This window comes from Pelmatolapia mariae, linkage group LG7 (assembly GCF_036321145.2).
Source record: "Pelmatolapia mariae isolate MD_Pm_ZW linkage group LG7, Pm_UMD_F_2, whole genome shotgun sequence".
Lineage (NCBI taxonomy): Eukaryota > Metazoa > Chordata > Actinopteri > Cichliformes > Cichlidae > Pelmatolapia > Pelmatolapia mariae.
Genome location: NC_086233.1, coordinates 3,199,877 through 3,224,717, shown reverse-complemented (window position 1 = coordinate 3,224,717; position 24,841 = coordinate 3,199,877). Strand labels below are relative to the sequence as shown.

At 42.7% G+C, this 24,841-nt stretch overlaps 1 protein-coding gene and 1 non-coding gene across 6 annotated transcripts in view; one reads left to right on the top strand and one right to left on the bottom strand.

The window, feature by feature from the left end:
- The first annotated feature begins 1,568 nt into the window (after nucleotides 1-1,568).
- trnar-ucu (transfer RNA arginine (anticodon UCU)) lies at nucleotides 1,569-1,660 on the top strand. Its single transcript is given in 2 exon segments — nucleotides 1,569-1,605; nucleotides 1,625-1,660. It is a non-coding gene; the product is annotated as a tRNA-Arg (tRNA).
- Nucleotides 1,661-1,721: 61 nt separating this feature from the next.
- zfpm1 (zinc finger protein, FOG family member 1) overlaps nucleotides 1,722-24,841 on the bottom strand; it is a 106,719-nt gene continuing 83,599 nt past the window's right edge. For all 5 annotated transcript variants that reach the window (XM_063477579.1, XM_063477583.1, XM_063477582.1 and 2 more), the window contains 5 exons: nucleotides 10,954-11,056; nucleotides 10,546-10,794; nucleotides 9,286-9,519; nucleotides 8,957-9,199; nucleotides 1,722-8,705 (listed from right to left, as the gene is read on the bottom strand). In XM_063477579.1, the coding sequence (XP_063333649.1) occupies nucleotides 6,070-8,705; nucleotides 8,957-9,199; nucleotides 9,286-9,519; nucleotides 10,546-10,794; nucleotides 10,954-11,056 (3,465 nt within the window). In that variant the 3' untranslated portion in view covers nucleotides 1,722-6,069. The remainder of the gene's footprint in view (nucleotides 8,706-8,956; nucleotides 9,200-9,285; nucleotides 9,520-10,545; nucleotides 10,795-10,953; nucleotides 11,057-24,841) is intronic.

The window sequence follows — 24,841 nt, the reverse complement described above, 5'->3', positions numbered from 1 at the left end:
CATATGCAGGTGTTACATATGGTTAAAATGATTAAAATGCTGTAAGTATACATACGTTTCATATAAATATAGTCTATAACTTAATTATTTTCTGTAGCCCACATAATTAAACATTTCACTACAAAACACATGTGAATTTTGATTTTATGTACTCTACGTATTTTTTACCTTGCCTTGTTTGGTATCATTCTTTTCAGCTCAACCTCACATGTCTGAATTTACAGTTATTTTTTCACTGACGTACTGTGTTGACACAACTGATCTGAAAGCACACAAAGAAACATAAACCCCTAGTATTTATATTTTTTTTTAATGTAAAAACTTATATTTAATTTTAATTGTTGCTGAGCTCAAAGTGTTAATGCTACCTTATTTTAATTGAATAATTTTAGGCTAGATCTGCCCTCGAGGCCACAGACCTGCACACGTCCATTTTTGCTAACCTGAATCCACCTGCACTGGCTGTGAAATCTTGACCTTTTACTTCCACTCAGGGCTCTGTGGTGCACCGGAGAGCGCATTGGCCTTCTAGAAGAGCAAAGAGGAAGTAATTCTCTTTGCTCTAGTCCCACTAGAGTCAATTTCTATTAACTTGCACTTCATTGGTTCAGTGATGTGAAAGTGCCTTACCAATATTGTCTAACTCACCCTCTTTAGATCTGCCTGCAGCCTTGTGAACAGCCAATCATGTTATACACCTGACATGTGGCTCATGTAGCTGTTTCACTTGGCACTGCTGAAGATATGCGGTACAGTCACTGAGCTTCCTTTTTAATTTCAATTAATCAGCTTAATTAACCACTAACATAAAATATGTATTTTACATGTAATCAGGAGTTGTGTTTTAAAACCTTTACACATTTTCAGAAAAACATATGACTGCATCTACTTTTAGATCATCCAGGGACCCCTTATGATTTGTTTCTATGTCCAGTTTATGTGTGGAGAATCTAATGCATCAGCAGGGGTGCTGACTATCTTAATCTCAGTTATCTAATGAATTCATCATATTGACTGATCTCTAACACAGAGTAAAACTCTACAAAAAGTTTTTCCAAGCAAGCATTTTGAATCAAACACACACGTTCCAGTTTCATGTCATTTTTGTATTCCGTCTATGCATGAAAATGAAAAACATGAGCCGCAGTCATTTACACTGGAGCAGAGCATCATGGAGGACAGCCATCTGTAAACATCACACTCTGATTCTGGAGAACTCGACATGTATATTTAAGGTTTAAAAACAAGTTCAACTGTGCCTCACTGTCAGATTCTATCATGCCCTTCTGTGGCTGCAGGCTGCTGTTTGGGATCATCTCCACTAGAGGGTGTCTTGAGCAGCTGCTTCTCACCTGCTCACACACAGTTACACACAACAAACATAACATAAAAAACCCCAAACACTAACATTATGTTGGTGTTGGATTTTTAAAAAAGAGAGATTTGAAAACATAAGGATGGGCCTTATGTTTCAAATATGAATTTTCAACCTTTTCCTGCTCGACCATTCATACCTCAAAGCAATCAATCAATAGATAAACAATTAAATGACAAACTGAGCTACAAGAGGCTCTGTGGCGCAATGGATAGCGCATTGGACTTCTAGCAAAGAACTGAGGAAGGAATTCAAAGGTTGTGGGTTCGAGTCCCACCAGAGTCAATACCTATACTTTAAGTTATATTAATAAGCACTTCAATTGATCAGTATTGGAAAACAGCTTTATTAAGGTGGTCAGGTCAAACACAGACCCATCACTCACATAAACAAAATCATTGACAGATTCTATCACGCCCTAATATGGCTTCAGGCTGCTTTTTGTGATACCCTCCACTAGAGGGCATCTTCTTAGTGGGCAGAATTACTCTGCTTTATATACAAATACTATATTTTATGTAAAATTAACAAACTGTTAAACAGAACCTGCAAAGTAGAACCTTTGTGATTTAAGAGTGACAAGACACAAGCAACTACTAAAGCTGCCCCTAAAAGTCGAAGAAATGCAATCACACCAAAGAGAGAAATACAGCCACACTTCTCATCAGTGTCTCTCAGAACTTTTTTTATTTCCCATGCATAGTTTGGATGAGTGTAGTGGAACTGAAATGAAAAATATGGACATAAAAGTGTTGACATTCATTGTGATTTTCTCCGTTACAGACATCAAAGAAATCATTAAAAAAAGGTTTACAATTAAACAAAGAAAGGTTTTATTCAAGGTCTAAAATTTTTCAGAAACGTCCTTCAAGGTAGAGCTAGGATGCATTCTGGACGGGAAAAAGTGCCGTAAAACATAAATACGTTACCAAAAAAAGAAAGAAAAAAAAAGCAGCTAAAACTAAAACATTCAGCACGTTTTTATACAACAGTGCAACGAAAAGGCGGCAAGATCTAAGGGTGGTTTCTCAGCACTCAGTTCCTCCATTTGTAACTAGGTGACATGACTGCAGCTATGATTTCCACAAAACTACCAAAAACCTTTAGTGCCAAGAATGTTTTTCAAGGAACTAAAAGGTTCATTAGATCATTGGCTTTCTGCATTTCCACTGTGGTGTGAGGACCTGTGATGATTAAGAAAGTCAGGCCTCTGCATGGACGCAAGGAAGCTTTTATCCGTCATTCCCCAAGCTGCAGACTATACAACAACGCAGACGACGATGGCATGTAATGTGAGGGACAGGGGACTACATAACAGCAGTCAGCGTTGAAGAGATTCAACGATACTGCTATTGCTCGTGATTTACAACTTTGCAAACAGTCACTGAAGGCATGAGCTGTAGCGGCAAAGTCTAGAAATGCTCGACCAAAATTAAAGCAAAATGATTTTAAAAGCTTTTGCAGATGCTGACATAGACTAGCTTAAAATGTTAGGAATAGTTGACCAATCAGAAAAGTTCAGAAAGCAAGTACCCAACCCCCAAAAAAGCTCAGGAATTTTTGGGGGTGGGGCTACCTCCTGAACAGGGACTTTCAGAGTTTAAAAAAACAAACAAAAACCCTAGAACTTCATTTAGACCCTAGTCCCAACAGTGAAAACACCCTGAGCTCCTCCAAAGGTTCCTGCAAAGTTCCTGCAGTGAAAAAGTGGCTCACGGCGTGTTCTTCTCTCTACTTTTAAGACCACGGCTGTAAACAGCAGTGTGATGAGTCTGGTGCACTGGTGCTCCAAGCTAAACAGGAGCAGGTAATGTCTTATAAATTTAAAAAGAACTGGAATTATGAAAAATGAATCTATATGATATAATCTTAGGTTTTAAAAGCAAAGTATGGAAACCACCGAGTCGGTATACGTATCCTTTAAAACTGCGCTGGTCGATCATTTTATTCTACACTGTGTCATGTCACTGGTTTGGTCCAGTGTCCCTGAATCAACATCTTTAAAAAACAGAGACTAACTACAAAAATCTGGATATTTAGAGGCAAAAAAAAAGTTTCTGAGGAGATTCTGAAAAAGAACACAGCATAAAAAGGGTTATGCTTTTAGTTTTCTAATCTTGCTGTGACTGCAGGATGTAAACAACTGCTTTGCCATGTTTCTTACATCTTTAAAGGTTACTTATGAGACTTTTCCAGTGACCTCTGACCCCCAATATGATGCTCCTTTAGCCCCTTTACACCCCCAGGTTGTGGTTAGGTGCACGTTTTCCCCCTGAATTTGTAAACAGCTGAAGATTCTTAAAACCAGGTGATCCACTGCTTCCCTGCAGAAAAACCCCTTCAGTGTGGATGGACGCACAAAAGGCTTTCTTGGTGATATTACACCTGTTCCATTAATATCTTTGCAGCTCCCGGGACACCAATCAATCGGACCAGGTCCAAATTCTACTACAGCTTTAGTTCCCACATACGTGGACTTGTGTCTGCATTAAATGCAAAAACAAAATCCAAGTGCTGTTAAGAGCATGCCAAACCAACAAGTTGGCAAAATAACCACAAGCTTAAAGTCATGAAAAAAACATGTAAACACGGGGGATCGTGACATTAAATGGTTTCTGAATTTCTGAATGAGGTCCATTTTCAGTCATCTGGAACCGTCTGCGAGGGGCCGAAAGCTGCATCTTAAAAATATACTTAATGCGTGGACGAGACCTCAAACCAGTCGAGTCAGGATCACAAGACAGACTGTATATAAAGATGGACGACTCACACTGTCCAAAAAGTGAAGTCAAATTTGGCTGAATATTTAAGGAGTCTGTGAAAACCAGGAATGATTTTAGTTCTATTACGTTACATTTAGATTTGTTTCTTGAAGACCTGGCGGTGGGGTTCCTGGGGGTTTGTTAACAGTCTGCTATATGAAACTGTACTTTTAGTGTCGCTTGAAAGTCTGAGTCGGTTTTAATGGCTCACAATGAAAAGAGCTAAAATCCTGAGAGAAGCTGGGGGGGGGGGGGATAAACGCTGTGATCTAGATGCAGATTTTTACCCCTCGGCAGCTACAGGTTAGTTTGCATCAAAGTCGGAAAAATAAAACGTAATTCACAGTTCTAGGTAACACTGTATTGCAACTGCAACAGCAGCATGGGAACATCTGGTGTGTCTGTGCACAAATGAGACACACACACACCACAGCCACAACATATGGTTATATGTGCTTACTTTTCTTTTGTGAGGTCTTACGCCAACATGTGACTGTTCACTGTTTTGCCTTCATTGCCGGAGAGAAGTACAATCATAATAATAAATATGCCTTAGTATGAGAGTGATGTTTGCAACAAATAATGTAAAGCTGTGTGTGTGTGTGTGTGTGTGTATCTGAAGACAAACTTCTTACTGAAAATGTGGATTTTCGTGTAACCTAAAAATCTGGAAAGCTTCGTCACTCTCACCAAAGTGTGAACGCAGCGGTGTCCAACGAGCTCCCTTCAATGTTCGGACGTGACGGTCTGGAAACAAACGGCTGTTCTGCATGAATCGTGGGGTTAAAAACAGAAAGACAAAAAAAAGAAACGCTGTGCTGGTTTTCAGACGGCATCGATTACAGCCCACATTAACAGAACGAGAAATACTAAGATGATAAAGTTCAGTGTGATCCCAGTGATTACTGTGAAAAGATATTACATATCTACACTTAGAAAATTCACTTCAACACACCCAGATCCAAACAGTTCTTTCCAACAGTATGAAAAATATACAAATAAAAAATACAAATACTCTCGGACACTAAGTAGGTAGTTTTCTGTTGACATGAAATCAGTGATGACTAAAAGATAAATATTTCACATCTTTTTTCTTCTTCCTTGCATTTTTTTACAGAGAAAATAAAAATTTGTGTGTATGAAAGGAAAAAAAAGTCCCATTTTGAAATATTATCCTTCAGTAATTAGTAACATCATGATAGCACATATCTGTGTGTCAGCTAAAATGCCTCAGCTTCTCTAGTAAGCAGAAAAGAGCCAGTGTTGAACCCAAAAGCATAGAATTCTTTTCTTTTCAGACATCATACACTATGCACAGATAATAAAAACATCAACAATGATCAAGTCTTTTTTTTTCCAGACAAGAGAAATGATTCCTCCGTTTAGGTCTGGGAACGTAAAAGAGCTCAGGGGGCGGGGAAACACTGGAGATGCACTATCATCATCATCATCAGTCAGAATGGAATTACTGCCATGAAAAGCTCAGTTCAGAGACAGAAAAAAGGGTTGTTGACATACATCTATTTAGCGTCCCATAATAACACTACTGTGAGGCGAGGGTGTGGTAAGTGTTGAATCAGCGACTGGTGTACAAAGAGTGATCTTCGGGACGAGGGCACACCAGTGTGCAGGTAGCATGTGTCTCAGCTCTTAGTGTACTACACACTTTGACCCATAGGAGGAATATCAGTTTCTGTATGTGAGTAACACCACCTGGGAATTCTGCTCTGGAGGAGCCAGGCATCAGGCCTTGCCAGGTGAGTAACAGTCATTCACTGTCATTCGTGGTGATGCCAGCCGAGCACCGTTTTGGCACCTATGTGGGACACTGGCGGGGGAGGAGGAGGACCCTCTGAGCCATTTAAAACTTAGTGAAGGAAAACTTCCGCTCAGAAAGATGAAAGGGAAGGGAAAGATCAAAAGTGTCTTAGCTCACTTAACGTGTTCGGCACTGTGGGAAGAGCAGTAGTATTTCTTGTGAGCTATGAATGTGGAGAGGCTGCTGAACTTGATGTTGCACAGCCGACAGAAGCGCGAGTTACCGTTCTGCACAGGGGAGATGACCGGGGTGGTTTTAGGACTGACGCTGGGTACAGGGATCGCGTGGGAGGCCACGGTCTGGGCGGCCTTGTCCGGAACGTGTGACGATCCCAGCTTCTCCCTCAGGACCTCAGGCACAGGTGACAAAGTCAGAGACGGAGCCCGTGGGGGAGACACAGGCAGAGGAGAACTGGCTAACGGTGATCCGCCCCCGGCGGAGGGGCTGCCGTTCACCAGGGGCGAAACGGGGGAAGCTGTACCACTCCTACCCTGCCCGTTGATGCTGTCTCTGTGAACTCGAGAGACAAGTCTGGCCTGGTTGGTTGGAGTGGCTGAAGTCGCTGCAGCGGCTCCGTCCCTGGGACTCAGGCTCGGGCTGCGGCTCGCTGTTCTGCCCAGATGGGGCAGAGTCTCCTGGGGTGGCTGAATGGTTACGACCAGCCCGTGGGTAGTCTTGAAATGTTCCATCAAGTCACCAGCGATGGGCCTGTTGGGACAGTATGGGCAGACCATCTGAGCAGAAGCCGTGACCACGCTTTTGGCTCCAGCTCCTGGAGAGGCTGCAAGTGTGGTATTTGTATGTGAAGGAGATGCAGCGTCCGAGGCGGGTAAGGCAGAGGTGTGAGGACTGGATGACGTGCCCTGAGCCTGGGCCACCCACTCAGCTGGGTGAGCTTTATTCTCCACAGGGTGCAGGAGATCCGAACGCTCCTGCTGAGGCCTGCTTTTTGGAGAGGTGGAGGCTGATCTCTTGAGCCTGTGAAGCTGCTCCAAAGTGTGGGGTTGGAGGGTGGTGGCAGGGCAGTAGTATGTTTTATGAGCCAGGTAGTTCTCAATACTGTTGAAACTGATGCTGCAGGCTGTGCACTTGTGGTAGTCGGTGAGAGGCAGAGCTGGGAGAATGCTGCTGCCGCCGCCGCCACCGCTGCCGCTGTGCCGTGGAGCCTCTCTGAGACGGGGCCTCTTGCTCAGGTCGATTGGGCCATCTCCTTCGGGGCTTGAGCCACCTGCACCACTGGGAGAGACTTCCTGCTTTACTACCAAGCCCAGAACCGAGGGGGATGGAGCAGAGGCGGCGGCAGTGGCTGCCGCTGCTGCTGCAGCGGCAGCATTAGCTAACGCCTCGGTTCTTGCCATGTGAATCTCATACATCTTCTTTCTTTTGCGTGTTCGGATGGGCTGCGGAATGAAGGCGGCTGTGTTGGTCGTCTTGGCCATGTGTACGGCTCTCTGGTTGGACGGGTCGTGGCGCGACGCACAGTAGAAACGTTTGTGGACAGTGTAGTTGTCGTGACGGCTGAAACGGATGTTGCAGGCTTCGCAGAAGGTTCTGTTGGGATCGTCCTCAAGGTCCTCTGTGGAACCGCTAGCAGGACTCTGGCTGCCTTCACTTGCTCGTCCTCCTCCGCCTCCTCCTCCTCCCACACTCGTACCAGCACCTTCCCCTTCAGAGGAGGACGAGATTCCCTCTCTCCCCGCTGGAGGTTCAGTCTTCACCTCCAGCACCCTCCTGGATTCTGCTGCTCCACTTCCTGCAGGAGGCTCGGAGTCAGACGGCGAGGCAGAGGCAGCCCTACTTGATGCTCCGCCCTGAGGAGATGCAGATGAGCCGCATGTCCCAGCAGAAGGCGCGGCGGCCGAGGCTGCGTCTCTAGTCAATGCGGGGCCCGAGGCTGAGGATGCACCTTCGCCTTGATGCCTGCTTGAGCAATAAAGCCTCTTGTGTGCATAGAAATTGTTTATGTTATTGAAGGTGATATCGCACTCGAAGCAGGTAGCTCCTTTGTGAGGTGGAGTGGCTGTTGCCGTGGGTGCAGTCGGTCCAGAAGGAAAGAAGGCTGCGGCGTTGTTCTGGGCGACCGTCTGGCCCTGCTTTAGGCGACTGTGGACCATCTCTGACATTTTAGCCAGGATCTCCGAGGCCTGAGGCAAGATGGCTGCCTCGGGGTTAAACATGTACTGAGGCAGGAACAGCGCTCCTCCTGGAACAACTGAGCCTGCACCTCCCATATGGGCGGGGCTAGAACCAGGGGTGGGACTAGTGGGTTCTGCCTTCACTGTTGTTGTAGCTGGACTCTTCGGCGAGTTCGATGTTTGGCTGGAGGAGGTCGTTTGCGCCTCTTTTATGTTCCTTCCTGCCTCTTGATCTACCTCCTCTCCACCCATCTCCTCCTCCTCTCCATCCTCCTTAATCTCCATTTTCTGCTCTTCTGTGTCTGAATCTGAATGAGGCTCCTCTTTGATCTTTAACTCCATGATCTGGTCATCAGCAGGACTGCAGTCTCGAGGAGTGGCTGAGCCTCCATTTGTGCCTGGACTGGATGAAGCCAGGGGTTCCTTCTCCTGGGGAGACGGTTGGGAGTGGTCGACCGACGATGGGGTACTCTGACGAGGAGTAGGGCTTCTTTCAGCTGGGACCCTGACTTCCAGGTGAGTTCGTACATGTTGCTGGAGCTGAGCAGGTGAGTCAGCGTTGTGGCCACAAACTTGACACTTCAGCACAACACCAGAGTCTCCTGGACTCAGACCTTAACAGGAGAGTCAAGGTTAGTAAATTAAAACAGTCGCTTACATTTGAATAGATTATTCAAATTTTATTCAAAATCTCAGATTACTCAGATTAAACATGTCCAAAATTTCCAACAATCTCGGGAGGGTTAAAGGACAAAAAAGGGCTAACGTGCCGGCTTTCCAGCAGTGAACCTTTTAAAGTTACTGCTACGTAAAAAAAAAGTATAAAAAAGTATAAAAAATAACAGAATATGACGGAATGACTTACCAATGGACAGGGGTAGCTTAGGGAGACCTGGCCCCGGAGAGTACACCTCACTGCGAGATCCAGGCTGGCAAACCATGTGGCTGGTGACCAGATGGCTGTAGAGGATGTCCCTCGTGGTGGAGACGAAGCCGCAGCCGTGACACACCCCGTTCAGGGTGTCCGTATGGACCTTAAGGTGCCGCTCACAGTTCGCTTTAGTGGTGAATGCTGACAGACAGATGAGACAGACAAATGGACGCTCGCCTGTGGAAGGATGGAGAAGGATAACAGTCAGGCCCAAATGCTCTGACCCTTTGTCTTCTATGCATAGATATAAATACTGCTCTCACCACTGTGTGTGCGCATGTGAATCTCGAGTGAGCTGGCACTGGGGCAGCTCTTGTTGCACTGTGGGAAGGGGCAGATGCGTTCATTGGGGTAGGACTCCTTGGGTTTGTCTTGTGGAGGGGAGGAAGCTGCAGCTGGCTGCTTCTGACGGCTGGCACAATAGTACATAAGATGGGCCTGCAGGTTCCTCTCACTACGGTACCAGATCCCACAGTCCTTACATGGGAAAATGTCCTCTGTTCAGCAAAAACAAGTACACACGAGTTAGTCAGTCAAACACAGACACAAATATTGGTTCAAGAACCTGAAAAGCGCTAGTTTAATTAGCAAAAGTAAGGATGAGGTTAAGTTCGCCTGCTAAAGTTATACAAAGTTTTCATTGTAGTCTAATTGTAATCTCACAGACTTCTGGTTTACAGTTTTGAGATATGTATACATTTTCAATTACTATTACTATTTCCAAATGTACTCACTTCATTACTTAAACCAGTTCAACTGCTCGTCAACACCAATATCTAGTCGGCCAATCACATGGCAGAAACTTCATGGATTTAGGCATGTAGCCATGGTTACATCAACCTACCGAAGTTCAAGTATCAGAACCTCTGATTTAGTGGGATTTTCCCACAAAAACATCTGTAGTTTAAAGGGAATCCAGCACCTTGTTGCACACATGTCTGAAGGAAAAAGGAGGTCCAACCCGGTACTACCCAGGTGTACCTAATACAGTGGCAGGTGAGTATGTGTGTGCACACCACAGAAGCCTTTTTTCAGAAGTCTCCTGCCACAGAGGCACCAGATCTACCGGTGTGTGATGATTGTGAATTATCTGACCATCAGTCAGACGTCACCACAGAAGCAACAGGAAACGTTTAAGTGGAAGGTACAAACTAATCAGCTGGTTTTAAAAGCGCTACAGTGCCATCTTGTGACTGAAGAGATCATTACATTTATATAACAAAGTACATTTCAGTAAATCACAACAGCTGCAGGTACCAGTTTGAAGTTCTCCAGAGGCCTGGTAATAAACTAATCATTTGATTCAGGTGTGTTGACCCAGGGTGAGATCTAAAACCTGCAGGACACTGAGCCTTGAGGTCTCAAGTTCTAACATGGCATATATCTGATACTTTGGCACATTTTTAAAATTTTTGCCTCATTTGAAATTAATTGAAAATATGTATTGTTCTGCAAATAGCCAGTTGAACCTTTAACCACTTAAAATGCTCTTTTCGTGAATACGATTTGAATACAACACTCACTATTGACAACAGCAGTAGCCAAGATTGCTGCCATGCCAGCTTGCTGCGGGAGTAGCTGGATCTCTGAGTGCAGCGCCGCCGGGTACGACGGCTCCTCCTTCACCACAGGTTGTTTGTGGGCGACAAGGCTCAGTGGAGGAGAGCCTTGGGCCACCGGAGAGGAGGAGCCCAGAGGAACAGGAGACACGAACGCCACGAGCCTTTCACCGGCCGTAAGCTCTTTCATCACCTTACAGAACAAGTCCTCGCCTGAAAACAAACAGGAGGGAGTAACAACTGGAAATCTGGCAGCATAAAATGCACAGGTTGTGTTTGATCTCAACTTTCTGCTGTTTGATACACAGATTCTGATTTTGAAGGCAGCTAGAAAATAAATATCCTATTGTTGTGCATTAGAAAAAAAGTCACCTTGGCTGTAGATAGAGCAGTTTGCTGCAGAGGCGTCGGAGGTCAGAGGGAGGCGACTAATCCAACAATCTGGATCTTCACACACGACGGTCATTCGAATGTTCTGCACACACAAAGAACAGTTTTCCTTGATCAGACTGATCACAGCCAAGGTTTTTATTCTTGCCTGTCAACCAACACACAACAAACACATACAAAGGGTTCTTGTTATTACTCGTTTTGCATCATAGCAGATCCACAAGGCTGCAACTGACAACACACAAGTCGGTGCACCCCTAACGCCGGTCCAGAACACGGATAAATGGGGAAGTGTGTGTCAGGAAGAGGACCCGGTCTATAATCTTTGCTAAATCAAACATGTGAAGCATCAAGAATATTTTAGGAAGTTAAACAAAGTAACCAAATGGGTTCATCAAAAGTCCCAAGATGCTGTGTTTATGAGTCACTTTTGTTTTCAAGATAAAATTGTTAATTTTCTCTCAGTCGGTCATCGGATCATTTCGGTTTTAGAGACCTGCTCAGTTTCTGCTCAGTTTCTGGGTGAGTTGTGGAAAATGTTCTGAAGCGGAGGGTAAAATCTCATAATCATCTATTACGGTATTACTGTATATATGTATATGGACTCCTGACTCAATAACAGATCAATGTCTGTTTTGTTAATTGGAAGAATTTATATTTTCAAAATAAAAGTTAATTTATTGTTCTAAGCACTACAACAGATTTTTTCCTCCATAATGAGCTCTTTTATTCATGTCTTTTGATTGTGGGGGATAAAATATCCAAACTTATGACTTTATAGTAGTAGCAGGAAAAATCCTACTATTATATTTATCATCAGCTGGAATCACAAAGAACCTCTCTCTTCCTCTGGATTTATTCTTAGTGTAAAAAAACACTGCAAAATCAGACTATCAATCAGATCATGAAGCATATAATTAAAATCTGACATTAAATGAGAAAATAAATAAATAAATAAATTTTTATTTATATAGCACCTTTCAAAACAGAATCACAAAGTGCTGCACATAAGTCATAAAAACAACCAAAGTGTTTGTATAAGTGTAGCCCAATTTGGACTGATTCTTATATAGCGCCTTTCTACTCTCCCACAGTACTCAAAGCACTGTATACAACACGCCTCATTCACCTATGCACTTCTAAACACAAGTGCAAACTAATCTACATTAGTTGCATCAGAGGGCAACTTGGGGTTAGTATCTTGCCCAACGATATTTGACATGCAGACTGGGGAAGTCAAGGATCGAACCACCAACCTTCCAATCACTAGCTGATTCGCTCTACCACCTGAGCCACAGCCACCCAGCCATAACTAGCTTTTGCTCCATGATGCCACATTTAAATTCTGGGCTTCCACAAAGCTTGAAAATGATCATCCAAACTCTGGTGTCATCACATGATGATTACTCATTGTGACCCCCCCCCTCCCCCCCTCCCAGATTAGATATCTAATTTGTTTCATGATAAACATGAATAAACATGTTACTGGGGAAAACCCCTTTAAAGCATGCCCAAGCCCAAATTCCACCTGTCGTCTAAACATCACAGCCAAATCAAGTAAAACATCTGCTATTGTCTTCTTCAAGTATTACCGCTCTTCTTTTAACTACCAGCAGATAATCACCAAAATCAAAGCATTAATTGCAGCCAGCTGGGACGACACAGCCACACGTGAGTATCCAGTGTGCGGCCAGCGGTAAACACCGGTTTATGAAAAGGCCGTCAGTGAGCAGAGGATGATTACAGCCCCAGAAGGAAATGAGGGAGCACAAGCGGAACAAAGCAACCCCGAAAATGAAGAAAAAAGAGGAATAAAAGAGGAAGAGGGACCTCAGGAGAAAGGAGAGAAGAAAAGGAAGAGGAAAAAAAGATCTGATGAAGTCGACAGGCAGCTATTCAAAGGGCAGCCATAATAAGATCCACGGTGGATACACTGGACAAAGAGTGTAGAGTCAACATCCACTGTCTGTATGTGTGGAGGTATGACACACACACACACACACACACACACACACACACACACACACACACACACACACGAGTCCTGAGTACAATCCTGTCTTTGTTTATATGTGGCTGTGGGAGCACTCCCACCACATGTGTGTATCCCATCACTGATAACTCTCAGCGAGGCCTTTCTTCTGTACTTCTGCACCAGCACATTATTCCTCAAACACCACCAACACCACCTTTCCTCCATCAGAGTTTCTGTTTAAGTATCATACTCCAGACATCACCATAAATATTCAAAATATAATCTCTTTACAACCAACAGAGATAAATAATAATAAAAGTGGATTTGACTGGGTTGTGACAGCTGCAACGACTCCACAGGGAAGAGAAGAAATCTCTGATGCAATGACCGACTGTCCTCACTGTGTGAGAGCTGCACAGCGATGCAGTACCGTTCACTCTCCACCAAGAGGAAGCATTCCCTCAGCACAGGACGTGACGGACCTCACTGAGCAGTTACAGTCGATGAGAGAAGCACAGAGAAGCTTCCTGCTTTATTTTCCTAGTCACGTTCAACGCTGGCATCTTCCATGACTTTTGGTGTTTTTAAGTCTGATTTTGAGGACGGCTTTCCTCCAAACACGCTGTAGATTTGTCTCAATGTTTCAGTAAGTTTCCTTTTTAAAAATATTTTCTGTTTGCAAAAAAAAATTCCAGATATGACCCGACCACTGGGCACCTTCTGAAAGGGTTCCCCTTTTTATCAAATTAAAAGTGGCATTAAATGTGAAACTGAAGAATTATTCATTTTATATTATTATAAAATGAATAATTAATTTATATTATTATTATTTATATTATATTATTTATACACAATTATTCATTATTCATTATTCATATACAGAATTATTCAGAATGATTCATTCTGGGAGGAAAAAAAGGATGAGGAAATTCATGGAAAGCCAGTGACGGGCTCTGCTGACACACTGCATGCACTTGGCCAAAGAAAAGATGACTGAGGCTGATGACGATTCTCACTGCTCGTGTATCTGACCTTCACTATCTGTAACAAACCCGTCACATTCATATAAAAAAGTCCTTAAAATGATCTTTAGAGAGAACTACACTGACCACAGACAGCACACACGATCATCTATAATTGTTCTATTAGTGGAAAATGTTCAGTGTGATATACTGCATTAGTCTCAATTCATCAATATAATTAGTCATAAACTGTTGATAAACAAACATGTCAAATCGCCAGTTTGGACCAGTGAGAGGAAAAAAGTTGTTTCTCCTCGTCTGCAGCAGGTCTGTGACATCACAGGATTATTGGGATTATTAATACTGCAACCAGTGAATAAATACCTGAAAATACTTTTTCATTACGGCCCGATGTATCTGTTAATATTCAGGTTTCATAACTGTTGTAATTACTTATTTTATTGGTTTATTTTTTAGTTTTCTGTAAAAAATTCCAAACACTTTGCATACAAATAAAACACATTTGGCAAATTCAGCATTAGCAGCTGGTCAAATTACATAAATCCTCCTTACAAAAGCAGCGCTGTAATGTTCACTATCTGCAGGTATGATGCAGATTTTAGGAGTTAATACAAAGTTATCTAGCAGATATTAAAGAACTAATTGAACATTGATCAAGTAATGCAATTGATAAAGTAGCGATTTCCTAATTATACAGCATTTAAAATGTGTGCATCTTTGATTGAAGTTATTTGTTGCTAGTTACATAAAGTATGATTATTACTCAACCAGTTCACAAATGTATTTATTATTTTATGTATGTTTTTCCCAAATTCAGTTTAGTCTCATTATTTTGCTTGTTTAGGTTTATTTTTGTAACTGTGGACAGGTGTAGTATTTATCACCACAGCAGTTTATGAACCAGTTTGTATTACTGTGTTAAAAAAATTAATAACCTGTACTGTAGTTTTATATTTTATGTTTGTTTTATAATCATCTCATTTTATTTTTATACTGAAATCTTGTTTTTAATCCAATGAACTAAAATGTCATTATACCCATAATAAAATTAATGGCAGGAACATATGAGTAGGAATAGCAAATGGCTTTATTACTGATTAGTGAAGATGATAATCGTTATTAAATGACAACATTCAGAGGAAACATTTCTGAAACATCTGAAACGGATCATGGAGAAATGCAAATAGCAGAAAAAAAACTGAGATTCTTGAGAAAGCCTGCGTGTGCAGATCAAACCATCACTTTAAAACCTGTGTGTTTTTAACAAGTTTGATTTGATATTCACTTTTATTCTTGTGTAATTAGTGCCACTGACCTGTTAGCATATTCAGTACTTTGTTAATGGTCTTATATTATTCATGTTTTAACCTGCTGTTTTATTGTGAAGCACCGTTGGTTTTTAAATGTGCTATATAAATAAAGTTGTATTGTATTGTATAAACACTGATGCTGTGGTGAGAAGACACCGTGCAGTGGCTTTTTCACCTTAACTTTGCGTGTTTTAAAGATGTTATATATGTCTCACCACAACTGAACCGCAGAGGACAAATATGAGGTAAAAATCAGGAACCACTTACGTGAGGTTTCAACTGTTTTAACTAAACTCTAAAAGCAGAAAATTCAGAATTTAAACTTTTAACTACAAAAGGAAAAAGAGAGCGCTGCTCTTTTAGAATTACAGGTTTGTTTTAGGAATTACTTTCAGATGTTACACATTCATGTGAAGGCCTTCCCAAAAATATTTCAGAGCTGCTCTCCTCTTATCATCAACCTCAGTGCAGCTTAGCGTGAGCTCCTCCAACAGCTGCTGCCTGTTCATTGTTCAGAGGACATTTTAGACCAGGCTTAACTACGCTCTAATATCAGTTTGACTGCACTGCAAAAATAAAAGACTTGGGTTAAAATTACACAAGGTTAGACTGTTGTTAACTAAGCTTGGGAAAAATCAATGGCTCGTGCACACAGCCAGCTGGTTTCTGCAACCTAAGAATTAGCAGAAGCTCGTATACACAAAGAAGCCAAAAGATTTCAGCTCTGCTGTATGTATTGAGACTTTACGCCACAGAAGCTTCCAACACTCTTTGCTTATCTCTATTTTTTGTGTCTGCTGGGGTAAACACTGCTGAGCAGGTATTATGTAAACCGGTTGGCCATTTTTGTTCTTTAAAAAGCCTCCATTTACCCAGAATTCTTTGTACGGTAGTCCCACTTAACATAGTCAATGACTAAATTTAGACATGTGCCAAAGTTGTAATCATTTGGTTTGCCTCAGCCACAGTCGAGGTCTGTATTGGTGAAACTGGCCCCTGGTCTCTGTGAAACCTGAAAGAGTGGTGAATCGCTCCCTGCCTCTCAGGGACGTTGGTTTTATACCTAATCGTGTTACTCATTAACCTTATTAGTTATGAGGTACTGCAGCAAATTTTTTAAGCACTGCAACATTTTTCCGTTCTTTTGTTGCTCTTTTCATAACTTTTTACAGCAATTTTTCTCAGTTTTCAAATAAACGCATTTGCAATTTCATTTTGCACAGTATTTTTTTTCCTTATCTCTCTCTTTACATAAAGCAGCTATAACACTGGTTTGGTCAATAATACCTAACGTGAAGTCTGCCACTGTTAGCTGAAGACATCGGGCTGCGTGTTATGATCAGACAGCTCATTGGAATATCTGAAGAAGATGGATGTTGGAAAGACAGTGAGAAGAGAGAGGGAAAGGACAGAAGGAAGGAAGCCTCTCAGTCTGTTGCACGTTAAAGATTGAGGCAGAGCGTATTGTATTTCATGGGGGACTAGCGCTGATGTGGAGATACGGCTGCTTTTGTTTTAATTTGTAACCCAATGCTGGAGCCGTCTGAGCTGTAAGTACTGCTAATTTGCTTCAGACTAATTCATCACGGCCACGGCTTTGGAATTCACCATGATAGGGCAATGGGGAGAGCTCACTAGCGCACAAGTGGAAATAACACACACACACACACATATTTTATATATATAAATACACAAATAGCAAAAGAAAATGGAAAACACACACACACACACACATGCTCATCCTTTAAAGATCTAAAATATTAAGTAATTAAAGAGCGTGATGCACTCCCTTCTCTTCTTATTTCAGAACTAATAACACTTCAGTCTCTCCCCGATGGAGTTTCCTCTCCGACCACAACAATGTCAACAAGCTAGCACAAAAGAAACATGATAATAGAATATTTGTTTTGGAGTTATTGATTGAACGTTAACGTCATAGATGTTGTGAAATGTCACATGCAATTTCCATTTATTTTCATATCTGATGTCTGACCAGATAAATCATCCCAGTGAGACGTGGCAGCTTTTCCACCCTCATGATGACTCACACTAGGGGCAATTCTCAAAACTATTCTCTACCATACTTCTTTGTAATCCTGTAAGCATGTAAGCCAGCTGCATGGAGGACACTGTAGACCCGAAGAGCCGAAGACTAACCAAGACCCGATTGTTTGATGTGGGTCATTAATACCATCCCAGGAGGGCATGTGGGGGCAGTTCCAGGTTTGCAGTAGCAAAGCTAGCAGATGTGAAGCACGTTCAGTTATGATTAGTTGTGCTGTGTTTTTGGTTTTGTTATGTTTCATAGTGTAAAAAGAGGTCAACTGGCCAGCCTCCAGATGTGAACACAGGAAACCTGAAGGAGTGAAGAAAAATATTTTTATTTAGGGGCACATCCCACATCTGTGGTCTCATTGGGATTCAGGAAACACTGCGGGAGCTACAGTAGCATGCAAACACCTGCACGGGCTGTGTTAAAACTCCAAGATTACTTGGAAATCTATCAGTCATTCGGCCTGCTTGTCCTTGGTATGCCCACAGCTGAATTTAAAGGAGATAGAGATCAATTGTTGTCCTGCAGATGCTGCTAGTTTTGCTTGGACAAAGCTAAAGTAGAGGATTCGGCTCATGGAAGTAAATCACAACGTCACCTAATACCAGCAACGCTAACAGATAATCTGCTGTGTCAAACTGCAACAAGGAGAACACGCTACTTTACACACTTTACAGTCACACACACACACACAGTTTCACATGAGATAATGAGAGTCAGCGAGGCAGAGGGCCAGATCACACTTTGTGTGTGTGTGTGTGTGTGTGTAATTAACCAGGCCAGTAGAGAATGCAGATGCCAGAGATGTGCGAGTGAGTTAAGGAGAAGGGAGAGGCCACCGGATGTTATCAAAGCCCTTTTCACTTCTCTTGGGCTGAAGCCGATCACAATGACTCAAACGGCCAACGTTCGCCTCTGGAACGTCTGGACCAACAAAGAGTCAACCTTCTCAAGTTTTCAGAGCAGCCAAACATGATTATCTATCAAAGGTGGATAATGAAAATAGCACAAATATAAGAATCTTAGAAACAGCCATTGTTTCATGGCCGCATCACCTCCCGTGATGGCAAAATCAATACGTTTCCTTTTAAACGCCAACAAATCATCAATGTGTTCTCATCCTGGCCACTGACTTCTGTTATTTTGGGTCTCATCGTTACCAAGAAGGTAACTTTTGGTTCTACACGAGGAGGTGAAATGGTTGGTGGAGGATTTAAGCTTCGCCTCCTTTTATCTGTTTGTTTCTGGCTTTTAACGTTTGCTTTCACCAACTGCTTTTACTTGGTTAGCAAAGCAAGGGCCTTCAGACCGGTAAGTTTGAATGCTGAAACACGAGTTGGCATTGACACCACCTCGCAGCTAACTGAGACACAGTCCGTATGTAGCATAGAACATGGAAATGTACTACGAGTGTTTCCTATTTACAGAAAGAGCCCAGAATAGAAGGTGAGGGTTTTCAGATAATGATGCGTGTAAATGTGCTGGTATGAACAGTGTCTGTAAAGGAAAATAAAAAAAGAAGAGAACTCAGAGAGGATCCATTGTTTCATGAAAGCAGCACGATCAAATGAAGATCAGGAGATCCACACGGATGTCGGTGTATCGAGTGCAAAAACTCCTTGCCGTCTTTCTTCTTTCTTTCCCGTCACCTAAACTATCCACGCAGCCCTCCATCTATCAGTGGGATGTCAGGCCTCCGCGGCAGAGCTCCATCTTGGTTGAGAGCGCTGCCTTAAGCCCCATCAGCCGGAGGAGAGTCTTTGAGCTGCAGTCTAAGCCCCTCGCCCGGACCCTGGTCCCTTCATGAATATTAACCAGCCCCGAGCCCGGCTTTAATCTGCCTGATCCCCGCACTGCTGCCGCCGCGACGATAGCGAATCTAATTATTTGGTCTGATATTAACCCCCCACCCCCCCGCGCACACCATTCCCACCCCCAATACTGTGTCTTCACTACAGCTTCTGTAACATTCATGTGTGTCAGTGCAAGCACACACCGACTGAGCTCTCCAACCACTTTTTTTTTTCTGCCAAAGTCACTGCACATATAACATCCATTCACACACCTCTCTCTCTCTCTCACTCTCACCCAACCCCCCCGCCACCTCCAGCGCAGCCTGCGACGCCCTCTTCTTATCAGGTCCAAAAACGCCCTCCTCCTATGCTGATAAAACTTGAATGCAAATGATGCTGGGCTGATTTCATTTCTTCATTTTCTTCCTCCACTCCCTCATTCAGTATCAGAATGGCTCCTTGCTCAACCTCTCTCTCTCTCTCTCTCTCTGCAGACCCAAACACCACTGACGATGACGATGATGATCATCATCATCATGGTAACAGCAACTTTCCCAGAACTATCCCCAACACCTGACCCCATGTCACATCGCCTCGTGGTCTATGTGGATGTCAATTAAAGCAGAAGAAAAAGACTAAGAGCCGCCCTCATCTCAGTACCTCCACCAGCACCCTGTAGATGAGCAGATTAAGATTTCTCTGCGCAGCTGTCAACTGCCACAGTTTTACTGCTACCACTGGGGAATAAGTATGTTTGTATATGCAAATAACCTCTGGTACATCAAGCACATCTATGTCTCAATGCTGGATACTGTTTCACGTCGTCTAATATAGTTTACATTGCTGTAAAACAGATGGAACGTGATGGCGGGATGGTTATTAAATGTAAAACAAGTCAATAATGCATGATGGTGCACGCTTAGACACAGATCCGTGTTCTTAACAGAACCCAGATTACCCAGATTATTCCACAATAAAACGGCTTCTTTAGATAACAACGTTAAAAAAGACAGGAAAATTTCTTTGTTTTATTGAGTGTGGAAAACAAAACATAACAAAAATTGGACCTTTTGTAGTATTTATGACAGTCTGTAAATGAGGAAGAGAGAAAATTCATGATTCCAGGCCAGGAAACATGCACCAATTTTCCTGCTGTACTTAATGCAAACAGAACAAAGTTTTCTAATAGTTTCAACTAGAGCAGGGCGATATGACCAAAAATATTTATCACGATATACATTTGAAAATTTGCGATAACGATATAACTGACGATATAATTGACACTAGACGAAATACTTTACAACTCCACAACTTTATTAGTGCAAAAAAACAAAACATCACTGTATTTTCACTTAAACAAGCAGCTGTTTTTTATGTGCATTAAAGTTATATAAAATTTAACAGTGCAAATGCAAATTCCTTGCTGACAGTTTAACCAAAAGACATTTCCAGTGGAAATTGGCCGACATATCCTCAGCATAACCATGTATAATATCCACAAAACTTAAAAAGAGGTTATACACACACACAATACGGTAATATTATGTTGAAGCACAGTACGTATCACTCCGCGAGGCTCCTGCCTACGATAGCCGTAATGCTCCGACAATCCATCAAGCGGTGCGGCTTCGTAGCTTAGCAAAGTCGTACTAAAATATTTGACAGATTTTCGAGCGCCGTGTACGACATAAAATGGTTTCGAGGTCAGTAAACACAACCAGAGTTCATACATAAGGCACACGGGATTATAAGGGGCACTGTCGATTTTCAGAAAAATCAAAGGATTGATTTTAAGTGTGCCGTATTTTCCAAAAAACACGGTAATAACGACGGCCCGCTAGCATGCTCTACCAAAAATAGTGCTTTGTTGTGTATCTGACGAAAGCTAAACCAGTTCCACACCACTGAAGTTGCAGCATTTTTACAAACCAATTCTGGTTCATCCGTTTCATTCAATGATCCACTTTCGCCCTTCTCATTCTCCGTTGCCGCCATGTGCGTATGAAAACAAAGGCACTGCGCATGCGCGTTTTACCCATATTCTATCGCCATATTTCATTTTCTTATCGTTGCCCAACATTATACCGGTATTACCGTGAACGGTATGATATGGCCCAGCCCTAGTTTCAACTCAGGAAAAGAAAACCTGAGTTTAGAGATGGAAGTGATGCTTGAGTCACACTAAGGTAAAAAAGAGACAAGAACAAAAGACTTGTAACTGCCCGGTGACTGCATTGACTTTTTCCACTTACAGCGACTCGATCGCAAGTCGTCGCGACAACCAACTGGTCGCCCAGAGTCAAGTGGCTTTTTTGTCATTTCAACCATGTGCAGTGTTACAGTACACAGTGAAATATGAGAACGTTCCTCCAAGACCCTGGTGCTACAAATGACATATAACAGACAATCAACACAGGACTACAGAAAGTGCAAGTGTGCAAAAACTGCATAAATTGCAAAAAAACAAAACAACACAAAGACAGAGCAGAACGATACAGACACAACAGTGCAATAGAAAAGTGCAACAAGGACAGTGGGTTGTGCAAAAGACTGAGCATTGTGCAAAAAGTAACTTGATGTATATGAAGGTTTGTGCGTGTGTGTGTGTGTGTGTGTGTGTGTGTGTGTGTGTGTGTGTGTGTGTGTGTGTATGAGATTGTGCAGGTAAGTGCTATATAACAGGGTTATACTATCATTATAATGCACAGATCACCCAGTGGTGGGCAACCTGTCCCCAAGCAATCGCAGGACGACTCAGACTAGCCGCAAACACTCAGACCGACTGGAAGATTCATATAAACACACTGTTTCCCTTCTATGGGGTTCTGGCTGTGCTCAGAATGTAAGTAGCTAATGGGAATTTCTGTTGAATGTAGATGGCAACAGATCTGCTACCTGATAGCATTAGATTTGTATTTTCACCAATTTATAAATTAATTACTGGATTTTTGGTGCATGTAGTCACCAGCTTGACTTCATTCAACTGCAAACTGATAGCAGAGTCCATATTATTGCTGTTTTACCACCGTCTGGACACACCAAACTCACCACCTTCAAAGCAACAAACCAAAGGCAACAGGATTGCAAGTTTATTCCACATGGTTCCAATAATTTTGTTATGTTTTTCCCTTGTGCAACTTTGGTTTTTGACATAGAAGGTATGTCAAACAGCTAAGTTATATAGAAATTAGTAATAGCAGTTATTTTATGGAAACCAGTGCTGTGAAATACACTTCCTGTTGTATTTATTTGCCCCTTAAAGCCAATCAGAAGAACTTGGCTAAAGGAGAGGGTGGCATTAAAGGGGGGAGGAGCTAAAACAGCTTGTTTAACAAACAGAATGAACTGAGCGGTTACAAAAAGCTCCACTGAAGTGTGAATCATGCAAAATTCCTATAATAGAGCTCAAGAATAAAGGACATGGGCCTGGGAATGAGCAGAAATGATCCTGTGTAATCGTCGGCACTTCTCACATGTGCACAATAACTCCTTTTCAGGCACTAGATATCACTGTAAAGTATAAATTTCTTTGGGTTTTGGACTGTTGAAGTGTAACGGGCATATTAGAGGCCTTTGAGCAGATCACAACATACTCGAAAAAAGCTGCAAAATCCTCTCCTACATTAAATGCTTCAAACAGTTTGTGGGAATTTAATAAGCTGCTCTGCTCCTTTCCTGACCTTTTCAACCATGGCCGTTCATTCACTCCCCTCACAGAATCATTCATTCAATCATCCCAATTCACTCTCTTCCTCCCTTCTCCACTTTCACTGTCTCTCCTGCACCGCCTCCTTCCTTTTATGCACCTCTTTCTTTCTTAATCTCTGATTCTTTTTCCTCTCCTCTCCCTCTCATTCCTACACTTCCGTCCGTCCGTCCATCTGCCTGCCCCTCCTTCCACCGTCCTATCTCTCCCTCTTTTCTCAGTCCGTCTCTCGTTCTATCTCTCGGCCACAGGAAATAGTTTCTTTTGCAATCCAGAGAGTTGGAGGGGTGTACTCACTGTCCCAAACAAAGAGGTCACTGTGTGAATCCTCCAAAAATACAAAGAAGAAAAGGAAGGCAGATAAAATCAGAAACCTACTCTCATCCGCCTCTCGCATAGAAACACACATGCACACACTTTACCTCCGCTGTACTCGAGCAGAGCATTTCCCTAACATTCAACAGAGACACAAGATACTTTTTTTCTTTTTAATGCTGTGTATTCTGCACACACAGGATAAATCCTGTCAGTACAGTATACAGCCAAGGCTAGGTGGCAGCCAGTGAAAGCTTATTCCCTTTAGCAGGGGTGCTCCTGCACAGCCGCATGTATCGCCGCACACCTCAGAGAAGAAAAGGAATGAGGAAAAAATAGAGGGAGTCTGGTTTGATGAGCTGCATGCAAATGACATGTAAAAATATAAAACTGCGATACTTAAAACGGGGGCTGAGATAAGAGATTTGAAAATGAGGCACTCTTGGAAAGCGGGCTCCTGAACTGCAGGAGATGAGGCTCAGAGATAGACAGGATAGAGGTTTTCCCTCTCCTCTTCTCTCCTCTCCTACACCACCACCACCTCCTCCTCCTTTTTCCATCCTCCTCCACCCTGCAAAAGCCGGTGCAGATGACAGTGAGATGCAGATACCAGCCAGTCACTGCCACTGAGTGATGAACACATCCTCCCTCCTTCTTGTTTAACCCTCGTCTTCCACGGTTTTCTCACCTCTCTTCCACTTCTCTCATATTTCTCTTTGTTCCTAATGTTTTGTTTCCCTCCTTTCTGTTCGGCCATCCTTTGTTCCTTCTCTCTGGGCCAACTCTGTCAGTATCGGTCCATTTTATCTTTTTTGAGGGAGTTTTTTCCTCTCTCCTGGGGTGATAGACTCTTCTGTCAGAGCCAGACTGACAATCAGACAGCTACTGTCACGATGTGGGGAAATCATATGACAGGTGAGGGTAAATGCAGCCAATACTGAGCACGCTGATTCAGTCAGATGGATGCTGGTTCCCCTTAATGCCATGATGGTCAACATTTTGAGCCATAACGTCTATCACTCAAGGGTTTTACCCCCCCTTAAAAGCTCTAGTTGTTGACATATTTAAAGCCACAGTATAATGTTAGCTCAGTCAAGACCACTGTAGTCAGAAGAGCAGGAATTTATATCTAGAGTTGTGAAACCTTCCCGTCCTTTCACACATTATTCACAACAGATGACAATAATTAAGATGCAGCATTAAAAGGAGGAAGTGGGAGGTGGGTTGCAGAGTGGCTTGCAGCAACTTAAATAAAAATATGATAGTGTATGATATATGAGAATTGGCAATTGGATGTGTAGAAGAATATCAACTGATCTGCAGGAATTACAGCTGAGCTTAACTTTGTCGCCTGGCTGAACCGATGCTATGCTCGACTTAGAGCATGCTTAGCCGTTTGTGCTGCGACGCATTTTCGAGTGGAAGGATTATTTCTAGAGGGACTCAGTCAGACGTGACAGAATCAATTAGGGAATAGGGAATATCTAGGCAATCACACTGATCTCAAGCGGGGATTAGCACTACCTTTGAGAAGGCACCGATACGTGTGTTGTTAAGTTTGTTGTGTTTTCTGTTTGACGTGCAGTTACTACTTGCAGTCCTTACCAAAATGAAATTAGCTGAATACAAAGCTAAGCAAGAGCCAGTTTAACTTGTGATAGAAGGTATGACAGTCTGAAAGTAGCAGCTACCGCTAGCTAAAAGTTTTTTTGGTCGATAAGGTCCGCCAGTGATA